The sequence below is a fragment of the Hipposideros armiger genome, unplaced genomic scaffold (assembly GCF_001890085.2).
Source record: "Hipposideros armiger isolate ML-2016 unplaced genomic scaffold, ASM189008v1 scaffold_43, whole genome shotgun sequence".
NCBI lineage: Eukaryota > Metazoa > Chordata > Mammalia > Chiroptera > Hipposideridae > Hipposideros > Hipposideros armiger.
In genome coordinates this window covers 2,182,415-2,203,197 of record NW_017731393.1, presented here as the reverse complement: position 1 = coordinate 2,203,197, position 20,783 = coordinate 2,182,415, and the positions used below count along the sequence as shown (strand labels likewise).

Here is a 20,783-nt window from a genome sequence, read left to right as displayed (position 1 = left end):
GCTGCTCAGAGCTGGCATCCCAAGCCAACTCTTAACCAACATGCCACTCGGCCAGTCCCATAGGTAGCTTTTTAAAGTTGTATTTTCCTTTACGTTTTCTGTAATATGTCATTTTGTAAATTAGCCATTACTTGGCCCCATCTCAGGAGAATATTTTATGATTTCAAATGGAAGAGAAGAATGTGGTAACAAATTGAGAGTTGAGTATCACTTCTGGAGAATTCAGATCTTTTGGCCATGTCTAAAATGAGAGTGATGCCGAGAACATCTCCAAGAGGCTCTTTCCAACTGTAAAATTCTGTAAGACCATTGACCTTGGCACATCTGCACACTCCAGGTGTGTAGCATCCATACGAGTGGGTCTGTTGATGGATCAGTGCGCTTAGTAACCAAAGAAATGTGGCAGACCTATTGAGTTTTACTCAATGTTGCTGCAACTTTTGATTAGAATGTTTATTTCCATTATATGTTAGATCTAGTTTACTAAGTTAAGTTACTACAAACAGGTGCAGTCTACTAAGCTAAAATCAGAATTAAATTTAGAAATAGATAGGCTTTGTTATCCTGAGTGTGAAATGCTTAGAGCATTGGCTGACATGTCTCTGCTCCCACCATCAGGTCGTTCCTTCGCATCACTGCCAAGGGGGGACCGCTGCGCCCCCACCTCCGTGTGTGCCTTTACCGTGGTAGGGTGCAAACAGGAAGGGCACATGGCGAAGCAGTGGCGCCTGAGAGGTTGTTGCCTTCCTAATGGGACTTGCCTGTGAAAGTAACGGCCGGGACTGGGGACAGAATTCCCTCAGCCCCAGGCTCCTACTTCTCTTGGACACTCTGCTCAGCCCGAACTTCCTACCTCCTGGGCCGTGGGGGTGGGTGGGGAGAAGGGCTGCGCAGTGGGCGGTCACCTGGAATGCGTTCCGGAGACCAAGTGGGACCTGAGCACTCTGCCACTTCTGCTGTCCAGCTGGTTTTAACTGGGGCAAACTGGACCAGGCTGCTTGACCTCTGTGCGCCTTCATTTTCTCTTTTTTTTTTTACTGAAGGTCCCACCTACCACAGCTTTTTTTTTTTTCTTTATAACTAAATGGAAGGATATAAACAAAAGCATTTGAAGTACCACATCAGTGTGAGTGTCCTTTTTAAAATTAACTTAATTTAGGGCCGGCCGAGTGGCTCAGTTGGTTAAGAGCTCGTTCAAGAGTTTGAGCTCTGGGCAACAGCGGTTTGAGTCCAGCACGAGCTGAGCAGCCGCTGAGCTGCCAACAGGTAGCAGGATGGCTCAGCTAAAAAAAAAAAATTAACTTAATTTAAAATACCAGTTATCCAGGCCACCAAAAAGCCTTTCTCATTCTCAGACTTGTGTAGCCAGAAGTAGGCGGCTGGGACTTGAGAATGGATTTTCACATGTTGATTCCCAGTGCAGTGGGACTTCTTGAATAATTTCTCAGTGTGTCTAATGATCATGCCCTAGTTCTCCACTAGGTAATTATGGGGAAATTAAGTAAATGTCTTCAATTTGATGTTTTCAGTTGAGAGGTGAGAGGAAACACTTTACATATATAACGCAACAGTGTTCTAGGCCTGGTTTGGGAGTTGGAAACCTATTTTAATAGTTCTTTTTTTAATCATTTAGACTAAAAGAACTATGGAGTTGGTATTTTGTATGAATTGTAAAAATGGTTTTCATCTCAACAATCTGAAAACATACTAATTGTATAGTAGATCTGTCATTGAATCAATTTATTGCTTATATTTATATATTAAGTAAAATCAATAACAAAATAAACTTTTATTTTTAAGGCATTTAAAAAAATTTTTTTAATTTTCAGTTACAGTTAACATACACTATTACATTAGTTTCAGGTAAACAGCATGGTGGTTAGAAATTTATATAACTTACAAAGTGATCTCCCCAATGAATCTAGTACCCCCTTGACACCATTCATAGTTATTATTACAGTATTAGTGACTGTATTCTCTATGCTGTACTTTACATCCCATGAGTATTTTGTACCTGCCAATTTGTATTTCTTAATCCCTTCACCTTTTCACCCAGCCCCCTAACTCCCCTTCCCATCTGGCAACCATCAGTTTGTTCTCTGTATCTATGAGTCTATTTCTGTTTTGTTTGTTCATTAGTTTTTAAAATTCCACATATAGGTGAAATCATATGGTATTTATCTTTCTCTGTGTGACTTATTTCATCTGGCATAATACTCTCTAGGTCATTTGTTGTCGCAAACGGTAAAATTTTCATTCTTTTTTATGGCTGGGTAATATTCCATTGTGTATATGTACTACTTCTTTATCCAGTCGTCTATCGATGGACACGTGGGTCTTGTTTTCTTATCCATTCAGCCACCCTATGTCTTTTGATTGGAGCATTTAATCCATTTATATTTAAAGTAACTATTGATAGGTATGTAGTTATTGCCATTGTATTATTCATATTTTTTATCTTACTCGCCTTTGTCGTCGTCGTCGTCGTCGTCGTCTTCTTGAAGAAGTCCCTTTAACATTTCTTGTAATACTGGTTTGGTGGTGATGAACTCCTTTAGCTTTTTGTGGGAGCAAAATAATCTTTCAGTAACTTTTTCTTATCTTTCAGTGAGGATGAACTAGAAGAAGCAAATGGAAATAATCCCATTGACATTGAGATTGATCAAAATAAGGAGAGCAAAAAGGAGGTATTTTTTCCCCTTTAGGCAAATAAATTGTATTACGAGTTCCATAAGTAGAACATTCTTACTTTTTCTACTTAGTGTACAAGGCATCATGGTATGACATTTTAAACAATGCTAACTCCGCTTTCTAGAACTTAGAAATTTGTTTGCTAGGAAACATGAGTGAAGGAAGTCTTAAAAGACAAAGTAGTAGCGATGAGTGACGATTCTGTGGAGGGCAGCAGGCCTCACTGCCTTCTTTCCTGAGCCGCTAGCTCAGTCCCTTAGAAAGGGGTTCTGCTGAGGCCCAGGCTGGAGTGTGGCTCCTCTTTTCAGCCGCGTGTCTCCTTCCAAGCTGTCGCTGGCCCACAGCTCTGCACACTCTTGCTCAGGAAGTGACTGTAGGGGGCTGACAGGGACTCAGTGCAACTCTTCTGGTTACTCAGCCACCAGTACGTCATAACGAGGGTGAGCCTCACTCATGGTGAAGCTTTAATTAGTCACATCTTTAAAATCATTATGTCAGAGGTTTTTAGTCTCTGGATTCAGGGGGCCCACAAATCCCTACAATTATGGATGACTGTTTTTGGTGTATTTATAATATTTGTTTATTGTAAACTGTCCACTGAGAACAGTGGGGTGTCGGGAATAGGGCTTGCAATCTTGCATGATTTTGTCCATTCATAACATTGAATAAAGCATATATTGGACCCCCAAGGTCTCTCCCAGGAAACCCAGGGCTCCTTGGCACAGGTCGGAAACCCCCACAATTCACCACTGTCTGCCACAGGCCCTGGTGGAGTACCTGGAGGCCAGAGGGACAGGATACCTGGCAAACGGGGCTTCTTAGCACATTGGAGCCCTTCAGCCCCTCAGTCAGGCTGGAACATTGAATCCCATTGTGGGTATGACTACTGTGGTCATAGAAGAGTTTTTCTGAAGACAGAGTCTAAAGTGTCAGGAAAATCGCAAAGGGTTCTCATCTCAAAAGATTCTAAATTATGAGACAGCTATTTTAGGTATGGAAAACAAGGGTCTAGACATAACCTAAACTTTAAAATTACATCAATGACATATGCTTTTTATAGACAAAGTATGAAATACAGCGAAACAGAAAGAAGAAAATGAAAATGATTTACAATATTGTCACACATAATCACCACTAACATTTTGGTGACTTTTTGCAAGTGACTTCTTCTGTAAAATGTATATGCCTATATACATAATTCTGGCTTTTATTTTAAAAAATAAAAAATGGAAACTTATATAATTTTTACAACCTTTCAAATTTACTCTACCTTGAACATATTTTTATGTCAAATACATTTATATGCACAGCTGTATGTTATTCCATCATACAGATCTTTCCTAATTGAGTAAGATAATCTACGGGCTTTTACAGTTTTTGCTCCTGCTTTTTTGCTATTATAAACAATGCTGATCTCATATTTAAATATTTGTACACTTTTTCCATTAGAATTAATTTCTGGGAGTTGGATTATTGGGTCACAGTGTTCCAGATAACATTTTGAAGGCTTCTCTTGGTAAGGTACATAGCACCAAATTGGAAACTGGCAATCCCTTCTGGGTGGCACTTTGGCCAGTGATTTATATGAGTGCCCATGTAACAAGATCATTTTCAGGGTTAGCTAAATTTTGTTTGGGAAACCACATGGTATTTGGAATTTTTTGTAAGCTTTGTTTTGATGCATTGTTTACTAGGTTCTTCAATGAGACATTTTAAATGGAAGAGAAAGGGGTTGGTTTATTAATTTCTGTAATTTTTATATGTATAGCTCAATTTCTTGTTCAAAAAGAAAACTGGTTAAATCGTAGTTCTTTACGTACTAAAATGTTATTAAAATACACACATTGTCAATAGGTGAGCTTACTAAACAGCATAGTGCAATTACAGAACAGTTTATTGCCTACTAATATTTTTATGTATTTTGTTTATTACTGCTGTTCAGGAGCTCATGGCTGCCCTCATAAGTATGCATGGTCTTTTTATCTCAGTCTTTTAACGTATGAAGCAAAAAGCCTGAACATATTTTCAGCTCTATCAGCAAATGTTAACACACTTAACAAGATGAGATTATGACCAATTACAAAACCTTCTTGTTCTTAAAATGGTTACCAATAAGACATTATCCTTTCCTTGCCAAGATTTTACAGCATTTCATGTCTGAAAGCTTTGGTTTTAGAGACAGCACTTTAAAAAATTAGTAGCAGTCATGCATTTAAAATGACAGCATATATTTTTTTGCAGCAAATTTTTAGGGCACAATTGCCCTAAAAGTTAAGGTGTCATCCCCCCAAAAAAGATGTGTTAAAAAGTTGATATATAAAAAATATGGAAGTTTATATTTTTTAAAATTTCTATAAAGATTTAGAGAATTTAAATTGATCTTTATACATGTGCAGAATCTTATTTTTCTTTTTTCTTTCTTTGTTCATATGTCCATCAGTATTACTAGGGACCGTTAGGATAAAAGAGCTCCTTAGCCATGTACATAAAGATCACGAGAGGAGAGCGCAGAATTTTTTCTTCCTATATTACTACAGGAAGCTGAGAGTGCTGTCACAGGCTTCAAGTGATTGAATATGGATATGTCTGTACAAGAAGGAAGTGGCGTCCACTTTGAAGTGGTTAGCCAAATTCAGTGGCCAGTGTTTCGCCTGTTAAGCTACCTGTTAGAATTGTAGATGGTAATTATGAGATGGCGTGGCATCTGTCTTAGATTGTGTCGAGCCACGTTAAGGAAATATGCTTATCACTGTTCAATTGGCATTGAAATTTTCTTAGCTTCTCATTTCAAATATGTATATCATGCAGGTGCCTCCTACTGAGACAGTTCCTCAGATCAAAAAAGAGAAACATAGTACACAAGCTAAAAACAGAGCAAAAAGGAAACCTCCAAAAGGAATGTTTCTTTCTCAAGAAGACGTGGAGGCTGTTTCTGCCAATGCCACGGCCGCTGCCACGGTGCTGAGACAACTGGACATGGAACTGGTTTCAGTCAAACGACAGGTACCCACGAGCCTAGTCCTGGGTAAAGGGCCATCCAGCACTTTAGAGCTGGTTTTCTTTTTCACACACATGGATGTTCTCTTTCCACAAATCTCAGAAGGGCATTTTGTTTCTAAGGAGCTGGACAGAAGAACGTAGGTACGGGCCCACTGATTTTTCTTAAATTAACTTTGAAATTGATGTTATATATGTATATACAAATGTGTGTGTGTGTGTGTGTGTGTGTGCGTGTGTGTGCGCGTGTGCGCACGCGCGCAGTGATTTTTCACATTGCGCACACCCCCAGCTAACCTCTATCTGGATCAAGAAATGGAATATTGTCCCCAAAGCCCCATTCACGTCCTCTTCTCGTTACTACTCCCCTCAAGAAATGCAGCCTTGCTCCCGCGACTTCACTCGTGCCCGTCTTGTTCATGATCTGCTTCTCCCAGCAGGCGGCCACTATTCTGACTTTAAAACCACAAATTATTTTTTATCCACTTTTGGACTTATATTAAAAATTGATGTGTGGTTTCTTTTATGTCTGGCTTTCATTCATGTGAGAGCCACCCGTGTAGTACAGAGCCACAGTGCTTATTTCTCACCGTGCGTGTGGAAATGTCCTACAGATTGCCCATTTTACTCCCCGTGGACATTTGGGTGGTTTCGCATTTTCGGCCATTACAATCCTGATACGAGCATTATGCTGTGTGACTCCCGGTGCCTGTTGCAAGCCTCTTTGTTGGAGTGTGCCTAAGAGTGGAGTGCTGGGCTACAAAGTGTGCACGTGTCTGGCACTGGGGGGTTTCCACACGGTTGTGTCAGGTCACATGTGTTTGGGTTGTACTATTGTACATCAAGGTTCCCTAACCTGTAGCACTGTTGACATTTTGGGCAGGATACTTCTTTTTTGTGGGGGGCTGTCCTGTGCATTGTAGGGTGTTTGGCAGCATCTTTATCCACTAGATGCCAGTAGTACCCTCCCCCCATCAGCTGTGACAGCAGAAATGCCCCCAAGCATTGCGAAATTATCCTTGGGGGCTGGCGGCAGATTGTTCTGTTTCCCGCTCTGAGTCTTGTCTTTTCACTCTTACTGTTCCCTTTTGATGATCAGAAATTCTGAATTTTAAGGTAGTTCAATTTCTCATTCTTGTCTTTGTGGTTAGTGCTCTTCACATTCTGTGGAGAACTTTCCCTGAGGTTGTGAATACTCTCTCAGGCTGTCTTAAAAGCGCTCTTTTGCCTTTTACATTTTGATCTTCAGTCTACCTGAAAATGTTTTTCTGTGTATGTTGTTAGGAGTAGCGTCAGTAATTGTTTGTTTGTTTGTTTTGTATAGATAGCTAGTTAACCGACTAGTGTTTATCGAAAAGACCACCCTCTCCCTGCCCCAGAGCAGTGGGGTCTTTATTTTAAATCCGGCATCCATATGTGTGTGGGGCAGGTTTCGGATTTCCCACTCTGTTCCTTTGGTCTGTTTGTCCTGTCCATTCTTTAGCAGTACTATGCTGTCTTAATTACACATACATTATAATCGAGGTATCTGGTGGTGTAAGTCCTCCAGGATTGTCTTGGCTATTCATGGCCCTTTGTAGCTCCATATAAAGTTCAGAATCACCTTGTCAATTTCCAGTAAACTAATTCTGCTAGAATTTTGATTGAGATTATATTGAATCTATAGATCAAAATAGAGAATTAACATCTTACCCATGAACATGATATGTCCCCTCTTGTAGGGGTCTTTAATTTCTTTGTTTTGTTGTTTTCTATGTATAGTTCTTATATAGCCTTTGTTAGAGTTATCCCTGGATATTTGGTACCTTTTGGTGCTCTTATAAAAGATATTGTTTTTTAAATTAATCCTTTTATAATTATTTGTATGAGAAATGTCTCGTTATTTTAATCTGAAACTGAAAATTCTGCTGTGCAGCCTCGTGCTGTCCTTCTGTGTGTCTCATCCCCTCCCCCCCACACCCTCTTTCTGTCTCAAATTAAAGGTAAATTGTGGACTCATGGTTTACTTTAGCTTTTGCTTCTTTGACTTGTTAATCTTGATGGTTCCCTTGGGAGGCTGAATTAGATAGGAGGCCAACTGTTGCTTCATAGATGAGAAGAGGGGGGTCAGTGGCCCCTATCTTCTGGTGTAGGGAGATGGCACAGACCAGGACCAACCGTGCCCCATGGAACCAGAGCAGCGGCTCCTTGTCTTGGCTGCTGGCATTGCTGCATTCTAATCTTAGGAGCATCACTTAATCTTCCTGGGCCTCTTTTCAAATGAAGAGATTAATCCTTGCCTGCCTGATCTTCCAGGATATATGAGGGCTGCTGTGTGAGAGCATTTTAAGCTCTGTTTGCGTTGGAAGAGCTCGCTCTGATTAGGGCTGTGAGCTCTCAGATGCATTTTCATCTTCCTTTGCGTTTCCCCCTCTGCTGAGTGAGTTCCTAATGCTTGCTGCTTGACGTTCAAAAAAGAAAGCGAGACCCCTTCTTCCATGGAGGTGTTACTGACTCTCATATGATACATAAAAGATTCCTTGGTTTTCAGAGTCAGGATCAAGAGCACGAATTTTTTATTTGTAGGTAGCTACTCTCAGTTTTCATTGTTGAAGAGCGGGCTTGCTTAGTCTCACTTACTGAGAGGAGACAGGTTGTTTACTTCCCGTAACCTTTTAGGGCCACTGCCAAATGCACTTCCGGGCTCCAAATGACAATCAGTCACATAGTGGACATTTTATTCTGGGGGCCCTGTGTTTGGTGTTTGGTTGTATATCCAGGGAGCCATTTGCCTGAAAATAGCAAAACCTGATAACAGCAGCTTCAACAATTAAGGATTTATTTTTACCAAATAGCAAGAGGTCACAACATCAGTGGTGCTGGCATTAGTCCATCTGTTCAGTGATACTCTCAGAGAGCCACATTCTTTTGGCTTTCTACTTGGCATTCTTAGTGATTGGCCTTCATCTCACTTGTTGCCCCACTGGAAGCTGCCGAAGCCATTCGGTAACCTTCACGTCTGTGTTCAGGGCAGTGAGAAGAGGAGATGTCAGTGGAGCTAACCCATCTGTCCCTTCCAGCAGGAAAAGCCTTTGCCTCCAAGAAACTCTAGACTTCCAGCATGCCAGGCTTTGCCACGCTCCTCCTGGCTCCGCAGAACATGTGGGACGGGGGCTGGGAACGGCTGTCAGATTAGCCAGCGAACAGAGCCTGTTGCATTAGGTCTTTGTGAGCAGAGACTAAAGCGGCCTGACCTTACGGAAGAGTAACTAACCACACAGTAACGTAAAAAACAGAAAGTTGTGTGTTTGACTGGGAGGTCTAGTAAGGCACCCAGCCAACTGACCGCTGCGTTTTTGGTTTTCCTTTACATGCCAATTACATTCATATCCTATTTCTTTTCCAGCTTGTTGCCACTGTGGCTTCCCATCCAACGGGCATTAAGCTGGCAACTCACCCTACTGTGTTAGTGAACATGGGCTATTTCCAACATGGAAAGTGTACCACGAACAGAGATGTAGGGTACTGAGCTCAGAGCTAACTTTTAGTTCAGAATTTGTGGATGTTCTGCCTTACAGCCATTCATTTAATCTGTATGCTTCTTTAGCTTTTGACTTTAGAGAGAAAATGCACGTGCTAAAGTAGGCTGGTCTGCTTGGGCAATGCACATTACTTAGTCACAGTGCACTGTGTGCCCAGGCTTATACCATGTGTACACAGGAACCAGAATGAAGGCAGTGACAGAACTGAAATGCTAGAAGACATGCAGTATTCTAGACCCCTGACTTTTCGCTAATTCCCTGTCGGAAGTTTCTAGACGTAGCTTTTAAGCCTAAGGAGAATTCAGTGACCATCATCGGAGCACCCTGCAGTGTTTTATGGGTTGTTGGTAACTGAGAGCTTTGAGCAAGAGTCTACAATTGTGCTGTTCGATATGGTAGCTGGAAGCCACTTGTGGTTATTTAAGTTTAGATTAATTAAAATTGAAGAAATTTAAAATTCGATTCCTCAGTTGCATAAGCCACATTTCAGTGTTCAGTAACAGTATGCGGCCAGTGGCTGCTATGTGCGGCAGCACAGCGTTCAACATTTCCATATCAGAGAGCTCTGTTAGTGCTCATCTGGGAGCTTGCACTACTTTCCCAGGAACTTGTTGTGAGTAAATTTCTAGTATTTTCTTCTGATTTGTACCTTTTCAAGATAAACTAATCTCAGTAACTCAAGGTGCTTGTTTATGGTTTTACTGTGGAGTAAATTTTGTGCATGTTTCTGATAATTTTTCTTTTCAATTGTCTTTATGTTCTGATGTGGCATTAATACAAAAAGATTAGGAGTGGGCTGTATTTCTGGTAGACTGTGGTCCTTCCTGTTGGCAGGCAGGGTCAATTTCCGGTTCTCCCTTACTTGGCCATCGGTCCCACAGTGTGGAAAACCTGCACATCCCCCTCCCTTTTAAACCTTTTAGAAGGAGTAAAACATAGGAGGAAAGGACATGTGGAACTGGAATTTTGTGAAATGTAAGTACTTAAAAATGGGAATTAAAAAAAAATAAGTATAGAAAGTTTTTTTAAAAAGAGAGGACTATTCAGAAGTGTTCCTTTGCCAGGGTCCTTCACGACCACCACCACCACCACCACCACCACCACACACACACACACACACACACACACACACACACACACACACACACACACACACACACACACACACACACACACACACACCCGCCCCCCACCACCGCCACCCTGCAAGTCCTGCCTTCCTTCATCTGCCTTAATGAGATCTCTGCTTTCAAGGGCATCTGCTGCTCATTAGTGTCTCTGATGTTTTACTGGGAAAATGGACTAATTGCTGCCCTGCTTTCTTATGTGCTCATACGATCATTCAGAAATGAAAAATGCTATGCCAGGGTCAGAGTTCTCACGGGCTTGGCACAGGAAGGCCCACTTCCGTGACCCAGCTCATTCTGGAGTCCGTGCAGAATGAAAGGGCAGCGTGGATTGGTTGGGTGGGTGGTAGTGTTTGTGTCTTTCTTTTGACTAGGCCGGGGTAGTGAGAGATTAAGTACATTGAATCAAAGCAGTAATGTAGAAAAGATAACTTGTGACAAAATGAGGACGTTTCAGTTGATCCAAATGTGGCTTATGAAGAACTGGCATATTGCTTTCTTCTTTGTCCCCATAATAGCCTGCAGGCTTCTGCCATGTAGAGCAGTTCAGGGCCAGGAGACTGCACTGCCGCCCGCTCTGCAACCCAGCTCTGCAGCCCAGGCTTGGCTGCCATCAGCCTGCCTGCTCTGGTGTTCAGGTCAATTCTGTGTGCCGGAAGCCCAGGCACCGCCTCTGTCTTGTGTCAGACTCCAGATATATGTTCTGCTCAGGTGATCGCCCATCAGGAAATGGTGGGTAGCAATTGTGTACGTAGGAGACTTTTTATCACCATCCCCTCCTTCTTGGTTGCTCCTTGTCTGTTGCTCTCAGCAGGTCAATTAAAGAGACCAGTTAGATGCTTTAAAGGATACAGTAGGAACCTCAAAGTTTGGCCACCATGCAGATTAGGAACTTCTCTGCTCTTGGTTTGTTTCCTTTAGTTTATTTCTGTTTTCATACCTTTATAAAAGTTTTTTATTTTTAAAATGAAATCTTCTCTCTCTTAGATTCAGAATATTAAACAGACAAACAGTGCTCTCAAAGAGAAACTTGATGGTGGGATAGAACCATACCGACTTCCAGAGGTAGGATCATGTTAACAGCATCTCAGAAGTCATACTCAAGTTTTCTTTGTGTAAGAATATAATTCCCCTGTAATATACTTCCAGTTACATCTATTAAAAAGAAAGGTGGAGACATAATTTTATAAACCTCTAATGTTAAAATTCTGATAATGAGAAGAAAGATTCATTAACGCACGTAAGGACGTGCCCTCTCTAAATGTGGTGTGCTGATCTGACTCCTTTGGTGTCCAGGTCATCCCGAAATGTAACGCACGCTGGACCACAGAAGAGCAGCTGCTGGCTGTACAAGGTATGGGGAGCTTCTCCTCGGAAAGATCGGGAGCAGTGGCAGCTTCTAGGAGAGACCAGTGCCTCACTGTGCCCCGCACACCGCTCTCATGGGCAGGTTCTTCGGGGGTAACACTCTGTAGAGGACGTCATTTTAGCCACATTGCTGTGTCCCCTCTGGGCTTCACTCCTCTCCTTTCCTGTATCTCTCAGGTCGTAAAAATTAGTGTGCAGGCGTCAGTTTCTAAAGGTGTGAGTAGTTCATTCTAATAGCTACATGTTGGGTTCTGAAAAGTGAGGAAGTACAAAACCCCAAAAGAAGCAGACTGAGTGTTGGGTTTTTAAGGTTGGGAGTGTTCTAGTCCTGGGGACCCTAGAAAGACTAATGTAAACGTCCACAAGTATACAGTAATTGCTGGGTGATTTCAGGTCTCGTGACATGATAGCAAGGTACAGATTTCTGGGTCATACTGAACAACTTTGATCTAGTCATCTGTGGACTGTATCTAGACTTCACTACTTTCTCCACTGGTATAATGTATTAAGATAGTGCCTGCTGTTACAAGCCTGTATATTTTCTTATCTGGAGACGGGTAAGTCTCGATTGTGGTTTGTTTTCTTTTAATGTTTTTCTCTTGTGTTGAAAAAAACCTGCTCTCTTACATCCTTAGCCATCAGGAAATATGGCCGAGACTTTCAGGCAATCTCAGACGTGATTGGCAACAAATCAGTGGTACAAGTGAAAAACTTTTTTGTAAATTATCGACGCCGCTTCAACATAGATGAAGTTTTACAAGAATGGGAGGCAGAACATGGGAAAGAAGAGACCAATGGACCCAGTAACCAGAAAGCTGTGAAGTCCCCGGAGAATCCTGTCAAGATTCCTGAAGAGGAAGACGAGGTAACTCTGAAACACGGGCTCTTCTCTGCCAGATTCATGCTCAGTGGCTCAATTTGTTTCTTCATTGATGACCTTTTTCAGCTGCAGAAATGTTTTTAGGTTTTAGCTGTCAATACTTGACTTTTGCCTGTAAATACCATAATATGTGTGTGGAATTCATTCAGTTTTTGGTCACTGTGTATATTATTCACAGTCGAATTCCTAGACAAATTTCTCGTTCTATCCTGGCTTCCTCCAGCTACAGAATATTCCACATTACTAGTATTTCTTTAACTACAGTAAGAACCCTGCTATAAAACAGGAAGTTGGAAGTACCTTGAGGAGTGTCAGTAGAACTAAGTTTTGTCAAATATGTTGTCATCTTGTTGTGAGGTTACTGACCTTACCAGCGGGTCTACACAGCTCGCCATCAGACGCTCCTGGTCTGACTGCTGCACAGCCCTCCCAGCCTTGGGTGCCGTTTGGGTTAACTGGCTTCCATGTGGTTGGGACAATGCTAGGTCCTGTGGTGGGCTGGGACTTCTGGGATAGTGACTGACATTCAGGTAATCTGCAGGATAGTGGCACTGATTTCACCAGCCAGTCAGCAGAGCCTCGGCAGGAAGATTATTGAGGCTGCAGGGACCCATCTGTTACCTCCCTGCTTCCTGTGACAGGGCTGCCATTTTCCCGACTAGCCTGGTCTGCCCGCCTGTGTATTTACCTCTCAGTCCCACAGAGGAGAGTGGGGCTGGTCAGAGTAAGAGTTCATTGCCAGTCACTTCACATTTGAATTTGTTCAGTGCCAGGGTAACTTAAGGATTAATTTAGCTTTATAAGGAAAATCACATTCTCATTAGTCTTCCAATAACCGTGCAGGAATGATTTGAAATTACCTATTTTCCATTGTCTGCTTTCCTCTAAAGAGTCTGGCTGTAGCAGCAGCCCAGAGGCCCCTCCCTCCTGACCTAAGTGTGGGGGTGCCTTATGAGGAAGATGGCACCCTGAGATCATGATGTTGGTCGTACATGCAGTGCCCCACAGCCCATTTGTCAGACGAGTGTTCAAACATACTAATTTTGTTAGAATCGGATTCCTTAGAGCCTTCCACCAGAAACTTTGAATAAGTGTACAAAGTCTATAATATTTCCAAATGTGAGTGGTTCCCAAGTCACATGTGTATGGACCAGCCTGCGTAACATCTGAGCAAAAAACTAAGGTGGCTTTTATCTTCTGGCAGTGGTTTGGGGTTTTTGTTGTTGTTGTTGTTTTTAATTGTGGGAGGGGAACAGACAAGTTGCCGTCCTTTTGTTTTTCAGTCTAGCTGGCATTGGTATTTGTCCCAGTGCTAATTGCCCCTGTCACAACAAATTAGCTTCCTAAAGTCCTGGACTCGATTTAGGAAGCTCTGAGAAGATGAGGTTACTAGGAAAGGAGCATGAGCATTTGCGAGAAAGAAAGCTGTCTTCCATGTGAAGCTCTCCAGCTTCAGTCCCAGGAAGCGAAAATAATCTGAAACTGTTTCTCTGCCCTCTGCAGATTTAATCAGAACTGGCGCCATCAGGGTTTGCACAAACAAGGTGGTAGTGATTTAACCACCAGGATATCAGTTCTTGTGCACACGTGTACTTTTCTTCCGCCTGGTTCATTTACTGACTTTGATAAGTCAGTTACGTTTTTTTCTTTCTTACTAGTCCGGAAAGTCCATCCCTAATGGCCCACTTCCCGTGTTGATTTTACATCAGAATACCCATGTGATTTCCTCTCCTGTCTCTGATGGAGCTGGCTTGTCAGTAACTCGACCTCCCAGCAAGCAACAAGTCTTCATTTTTGTTTGGGGGCAGGTCTTCCAGGAATCTGCTTACCCAACCTGCTCTCCCAGAAGAATCTTATCATCCAACTTCTTTTTGATGTGTAATCTTTCTATTTCCTTTAAAAATTTTCACCCCTTTGGGGCCGGCCGAGTGGCGCGTTGGTTAGGAGTTGACTTGGGATGCCAGTTCTGAGCGGCAGGGCCCCGGTTCGGATCCCACATGAGGGCCAGTGACGCTTCACTCTCTACAGCTAAGATGGTGAACAACAGCTTGACCTGGAGCTGGGCTGCCATGAGTCGCCGGCGATGGCGTAGGCTGCAGTGAAGCTGCAGTGGGCTGCCATAAGATACCGTGAGTGACTGGCAGCCGGCGTGAGCTGCCAAGAGCCGCACGCTGTCTAGTGGCCGGCGACCCACCTGCCTCACCCGGGAAGAGTGCAAAGATAATACCAACATGGGCCAGTGAAGTGACATCCTCCACAACTAGACTGAAGAACAAAAGGACAGCAACTTGTCTGTTCCCGTTCCCCGATTCCCTAACGCTGTTCCCCTCACCCAATTCCTCAATAAAATCTTTTATTTATTTTTTTTTCACCCCTTTGGTCGTATAAAACACACACACAACACGTCACACACACTGACTCTCACACACACGCCTATATTTCCTTTTCTTAGTCTCCTTTTTCTGTTTCTTATAGCACATGCCCTTCACTCCATCACCCTGGGGTCCGTTCTCCATTTGCAGCTGCTTTTCTGTCCACCCAGGGCCTGGAGGAACTCGTTAGAATGCTAATTGTGGTCAGTGCTCAGAACTTGGGTCCTTGTAATTCTGCATTCTCATTTAATTTTGTGGCATCCAGTAGCTAAGGAATGGCGCTGGTGTCCTGCCTGCCCCTCTGCCCTCAGATTTTGTGTCTTATGCAGCACAGACAGGGAGGAGGGCATCAGAATTGCCATAGTCCTGGGCCAGTGAACCCTCACTGAACATCGAGGTTAGGCTCTGCAACTGTGAGGGAAGCCACGCAGAGTGACACCAGTTTTACCATAGGCTCAGTGGTATGAACCAGTTAAGTTTCTAGGCATCTCGTCTACAGTATAAGGAAACCACATCGAGGACCAGCTGTAACATGAAGGCTGAGGAGGGAGGGAAGTCCACAGGGTCCAGCGTTCTCTGAGGTGGAGGGGGGGGGCAGCCATGCTAAAAATGACAAGTTAGAGATACGATTTAAGATTCTTAAAATTACACAGTGGTTCAGTGACTGCTGGTGGGGAGGAGCCTCTGGTTTGTCTGACAGCAGTTCTAATAAACTGACTTCACCTGAAGCGCAGCCGTTTCCAGGTTCCAGATTTGAGTCCCAGTTGTTTGACAACAGCACCACACAGGAGGGTCACAGTGAGCACCGAGGCACGCGTGACCTTTAGGTTTGGGTCTGAAACGTCCTGGAAGCTTTTATTATTTATTTATTTATTTATTCATTTATTTATTTATTTTTAAAGATTTTTTTTATTGGGGAATGCGAACAGTGCTGGGGAATTGGGGGAAGAGGAACAGACAAGTTGCTGTCCTTTTGTTCTTCAGTCTAGTTGTGGAGGACGTTGCTTCACTGGCTCAAGTTGGCACCATCATTGCGCTCTTCCCCGGGCGAGGCAGATCAGTCGCCGGCTTCTGGATGGCCGCTCACTGCGGCTGCTGGCCGCTCACGCTGGCTGCTGGCTACACACGGTAGCCCATGGCAACCCACTGCAGCAGGGGCTGCAGCCTACGCCATCGCCTGCGACTCATGGCAGCCCAGCTCCAGGTTGAGCTGTTGTTCAGCATCTTAGCTGTAGAGGGCAGTGTCACTGGCCCTCATGTGGGATCCGAACTGAGGCCCTCTGGCGTCCCAAGCCAGCTCTTAACCAACATGTCACTCGGCCGGCCTTGTCCTGGAAGCTTTTAGAAAAGAGCCTTCAACCTTAGGGATCCGGGGCAACCTGTGTACAGTCCCTGTTTGTTGGCTGGGGTGGGTGCCTCCAGCCAGTGCCTGCATCCTGGAGCAGGCCTCCGCCAAGCACTGTGCTTACTGCCTGCCCTTTTCAGGGGTTTGTTTTTTTTTTAATCCTGTGAAGTAGACATCATTATTATGTATATTCTTCAGATGAGGAAGAGAAGCTCCAACGAGAATAATGGCTGGTCTCCGAGTACTCAGAAAGTGGCAGAGCCTGGCCTTGGAGCCTCCCGCTCCTGAGGCCCCGCCCTTATGCCAGCGCGCGTGTGCGGGCGTGCACCCGGCAGGCTTGGTAGGCCCGCGCCCTCTCCCTGCTGCAGAACACCGGGATGAGCCCTTTGAACTGTTGACCTGCTCTTTGATTCCTTTTTTCTTCTGCCCTCCTCAGGCTGCTTCTGTTCTTGACGTCAGATATGCATCTGCCTCCTGAGAAACTCTGGTAGCTTCCAGTACTTGGTATGGACAACTGTGTTACCCAGGATATCAGGTATTACAAGACATCACCTAGCCATCTGCATCACATCTCTGTGGACAAGCAGCTATTACCAAAAAGGCATACACTTCAGTCCTGTGCTACATCTGCCTTAATTCTTCGCTCGTTCCTCCGTGTTGGCGCCACTTCCCAGAGAGCTCCGTTGCATCTCCACTCTGCCTAAGTGCTGGGGGAGCCTCCTGGCCTGCACGCCTCCCGTGACTCTGGGGACCGCCTCCCCGGTCGGAGCTCCTGAGCCCCATCAATGGCAGCTCTTCCCGTCAGCAGCTTCAGAACAGGTAGTCGACTCGGAAGGCACGACTCCGCTCCTGCATGGCCTGCAATTTCTACTTTGTGCATAATGTAATTTTCAGAGTAACTGTGACCTTGTTGGCCTTCTAGAAAGTTTCTCTTGTTCTTCTCTGAGGCATCCACCTAAATGATATCATGCATCTTTGGAAATCACAGTATATTGGCAGACTGCATTATAACCTCTATCGTGCCAAACATCCTGATTCAACTCACATTTCCCTGAACATAGGGTATAATTATGGTTTATAAGTGTAGTTGGCTTAATCCCTCCTTCTCCTTTCTCAGTTGGTAGGAAGCTCATTCGCAGCAGCTCTCCTTGGACACTGTAGCTTAAAAGGAACGTGGACCTCAACACTCTGCCTTCACCTCTCGGCATTGTGATCAGGATGGGTGCCGCCCTGTCTTCCCTGACCCCCCTCGCCCCCAGCTCCAAGAGATTTGGTCCATACCACTACTGTACTTGGTGCTTGTACATTTGGAATTGGTGCCTTCTCCTTTTGGCAACCATGTTATCAATTCTTTTTCTGTTTTAGTGTCTTACTTCTTTCAAGTTGATTGCTTGCCAAAGATGACATCACTGAGATTTGGAGATGGGAGAGCTTGCTGCAGATTCTGACAGAGTGCAGATTTTAAATGTCACATTAGCTCAACAAAGGGTATTAGAATAGCTGGTGATGGTTTTACACAACTGCACGTTGTTTGTTGCCCGTCCTCTCAGTATGCCTGGCCTTTTCTGTGTTATCACTCCATGTGTCCTTTTGTGTCCTTCATGTACTGATGCGACCACATAAACATCACCCTCTCTCTTTTCATGTAGTATAGGACAGAGAAGTGTTTAGTTTATTGGTCCTAGTGAGACCAAGATGAAAAGAAACAATCTACAAAGTGGTATATATTGCCTTTTGGTTGGACTGGCACGAGTGAAAACTTCTAATAAATGTCCTGAGGCTTCCAGAATCACTTTTATTCTCTTGCCCGGCTGGGGACCTGCGGAGAGGCTGAGGGGTTGACTGTCGAGCTGCATTTGAACTCCCTGCCCCTTCCCACGGTCAGTTCAGCCTGCACTAAATATACTGAAGGAACATTTTTGTTCTTGTTTTTTGCATCATTTAAATATTTTTACCGCTTTCAATACCAAAAAAGAAAGAATACAGATGCTTTAAGGCAGCATAAACAGAATTCTTAAGAATTTAAAATATGCAATTAAAATATGTATGTGTTCTGACTCCCAAGCACCTTGCCTTTTTTTTTTTTTTTTTAAGTCTGCTGATTCTCTCTAGGAAGAGAGTCAGCTAGAAAAGTAGATGGTTTGCAATTGTAGTTTTTCTTTTAGAAATCTGGAGAAGGGTCATTCAAAACGGGGGGAGTGAAATGGGACTTTCCCAACTTTTATCATCCTGTCCCTAAGCTGGGTGTCTGCAGTCCGGGGTCAGGGGACAGCATGTGAAGGACAGCAGTCACAGCTCGCCACTCCTGCCTGGATGGGGCAGAAGAAACACTAGAGCGTTGCAGGGTTGTTCTGTTTGTATCGTAAGCCTGCTGTGTAGTTGGGAAGTGGCAGGAAAGGACCGCGGAGGAGGTGGCATAAGTTTTGCACGTCTCATTAAGGGGACACGAAGGCGTGCACAGAAACTTGAGTTTCTCCTTGCTTCTCACAACCCCCTTCCCTCTTCCTGGAAGCAGTCAGCAGTTTGCTGCGGCAAGTTTCTCACTCTGCCAGTGGGTCTGTTCCTCTCTTCTCTCCCAGGCTATTTTCCTCAAGAATTGATCCCTTCTGGCAGTGCTTGAAAGCATGAGACTAGGTCTGATGTCGCATGATGGGCACGCCAGCAGTGCCAGACCTCAATCTGTATTGGGCACCAAGCCCTTAGGTGGTTCCTGGCACCGAGTGGCCTCCTGTCCCGAAGAGTCACTGTGCCGGTATTGTCGAGATGGCAGCAGCTGGGTTTGGGCTTTCTCTCCAAGGGAAGGGGTATGTCGTTTCCATTTGCCAGAAGGGAAAAAGAGAGTTGTCTTTGCCTGGCTGCCTTCGTTGTAGTTTCATGCGTAAGATAGCACTGTGTTTTAAACTGTTTCATTACACTGTCTTTGCAATGATGTTGTAAATGCAAGAAATCATGTAGCTTTAAAAGCTAAGTGGTTTGGTCTTATTTATGTGCAGCCCGTTTTTAACATATCAAGACTTCGGTGCGTCAGCAGGTCATGTTTGGACGCGTAAGGGTCCACATGGCAACTGCTTTGGATGCAATGTTCACTTAAGCTTTGTCTTCTTAAAAATTATCAATGTGAATGTTATAATTATATATATATTTTTGTGGAAAATTTCTCCTAAGTATAAGTTATTGTGCAAATTATAGTACCATTGAAACAAATGATAGTTTTAGTTTAGAAATCCTAAAAAATATAAATTGCATTGCATATGCATTAAAAGTTTGTTTTATTTAATTTTATGTAGATGTGTAAAGTGTTAGGTAAAATTTTTTTCACTTATCCATTTAAACACCTTGTTACTTGAATATTGTGTTGACTGGTCTGAAACAGTGGTCAGTTCTGTAATGTAGCTCTTTCAGCCGGAAGCAGCCCCGCCGGCGGCTGTGCTGACAACATCAGCGGGGGGCGGGACATGGCTGGGCCGTGTCAGCGGGAGCCAGGCGGTGGTGTACCGTGCCCACTGCGCTGTCTTGGTGTATTTGTGCCCACCGAGACACCAGTTCCTCAAAATGCTTTTTGATAGTTTTTTAACCTGTAAGACCCTTTGATGGTCACAAACCTCTAATCAAAAAATGAAAAAATAGTTGAGTTTCACAGCTTGACTATAGTGGACTAATTCAGCAGTTTTCTGTGTATATAAAATTTCCTCAAATATCACACACCACTGTAAGTGTGCTCATTGTCACTTTAATTTTCAACTATGCCCTATTTTTGTCTTTCTAAATATCAGATAATACTATTGGTATAATTGCATACCAAAAATAAGCCAAACAGTGCATTACACTAACTGGATCCCTGCTTATGTGAGCAAAGGAAAGATGGAGCCAACTTAGTCGAGAGTCTCCTTTTCTCTCTTGTCTAGCCTGTTTCTAAATCTAGTGACCCAGGACTCAAGCTTTTAATATCAAGTGAAACTTTGCCTCAAGTCGACTCACGGTAGTTAGCTAGCTAATCTGAGTCTAGTGATCTTGTACAATGCTCAAAAACAAACACTCTTTCTGCCACCCCTAGATCTCTGCAGCTTTTCCCAGTTATAGTGAAGCACAATTGCAGCACCGTTACAATTCAGAAGAAGGAAGGTCAGTCTAGTCTATGCATGTTGTATGATAACGAGTGTTTACAGTCCCCTCTCCCAGAGCTGAGACTCACACTGGGGGGTCGTGTTCCATTACGTAGACTTTTATCGGCTTTGCTGAGTGCTTTTTAGATTGCTTAAAACTTTTTCAAGATTTTAAAAGATGTATAAGGTTAAGTTTGCAAATATAATGGAAATGCTGTATATCTTTTGAAGTGGTAAAATCCACATTGGGATTTTAAAGAAAATATGTTGTAATAATGCTGTTGTAAGTAATATTTTAATGTCTCTTTTGCCTGTTTTCTATTTCAGCACATTCATTATGGTGAATGTTCATAGCATTATAATTGCTTAGCCATCGGAC

General features: G+C 43.5%; 1 protein-coding gene across 1 annotated transcript in view; it reads left to right on the top strand.

Moving 5' to 3' along the window:
- Positions 1-20,410, top strand: part of RCOR1 (REST corepressor 1) — a 57,751-nt gene extending 37,341 nt beyond the window's left edge. The window contains exons 5-10 of the mRNA XM_019639397.1: positions 2,609-2,687; positions 5,500-5,694; positions 11,324-11,401; positions 11,633-11,690; positions 12,340-12,569; positions 16,738-20,410. Coding sequence (XP_019494942.1) covers positions 2,609-2,687; positions 5,500-5,694; positions 11,324-11,401; positions 11,633-11,690; positions 12,340-12,569; positions 16,738-16,779 — 682 coding nt within the window. The 3' untranslated portion in view covers positions 16,780-20,410. The remainder of the gene's footprint in view (positions 1-2,608; positions 2,688-5,499; positions 5,695-11,323; positions 11,402-11,632; positions 11,691-12,339; positions 12,570-16,737) is intronic.
- The last annotated feature ends 373 nt before the right edge of the window (positions 20,411-20,783 follow it).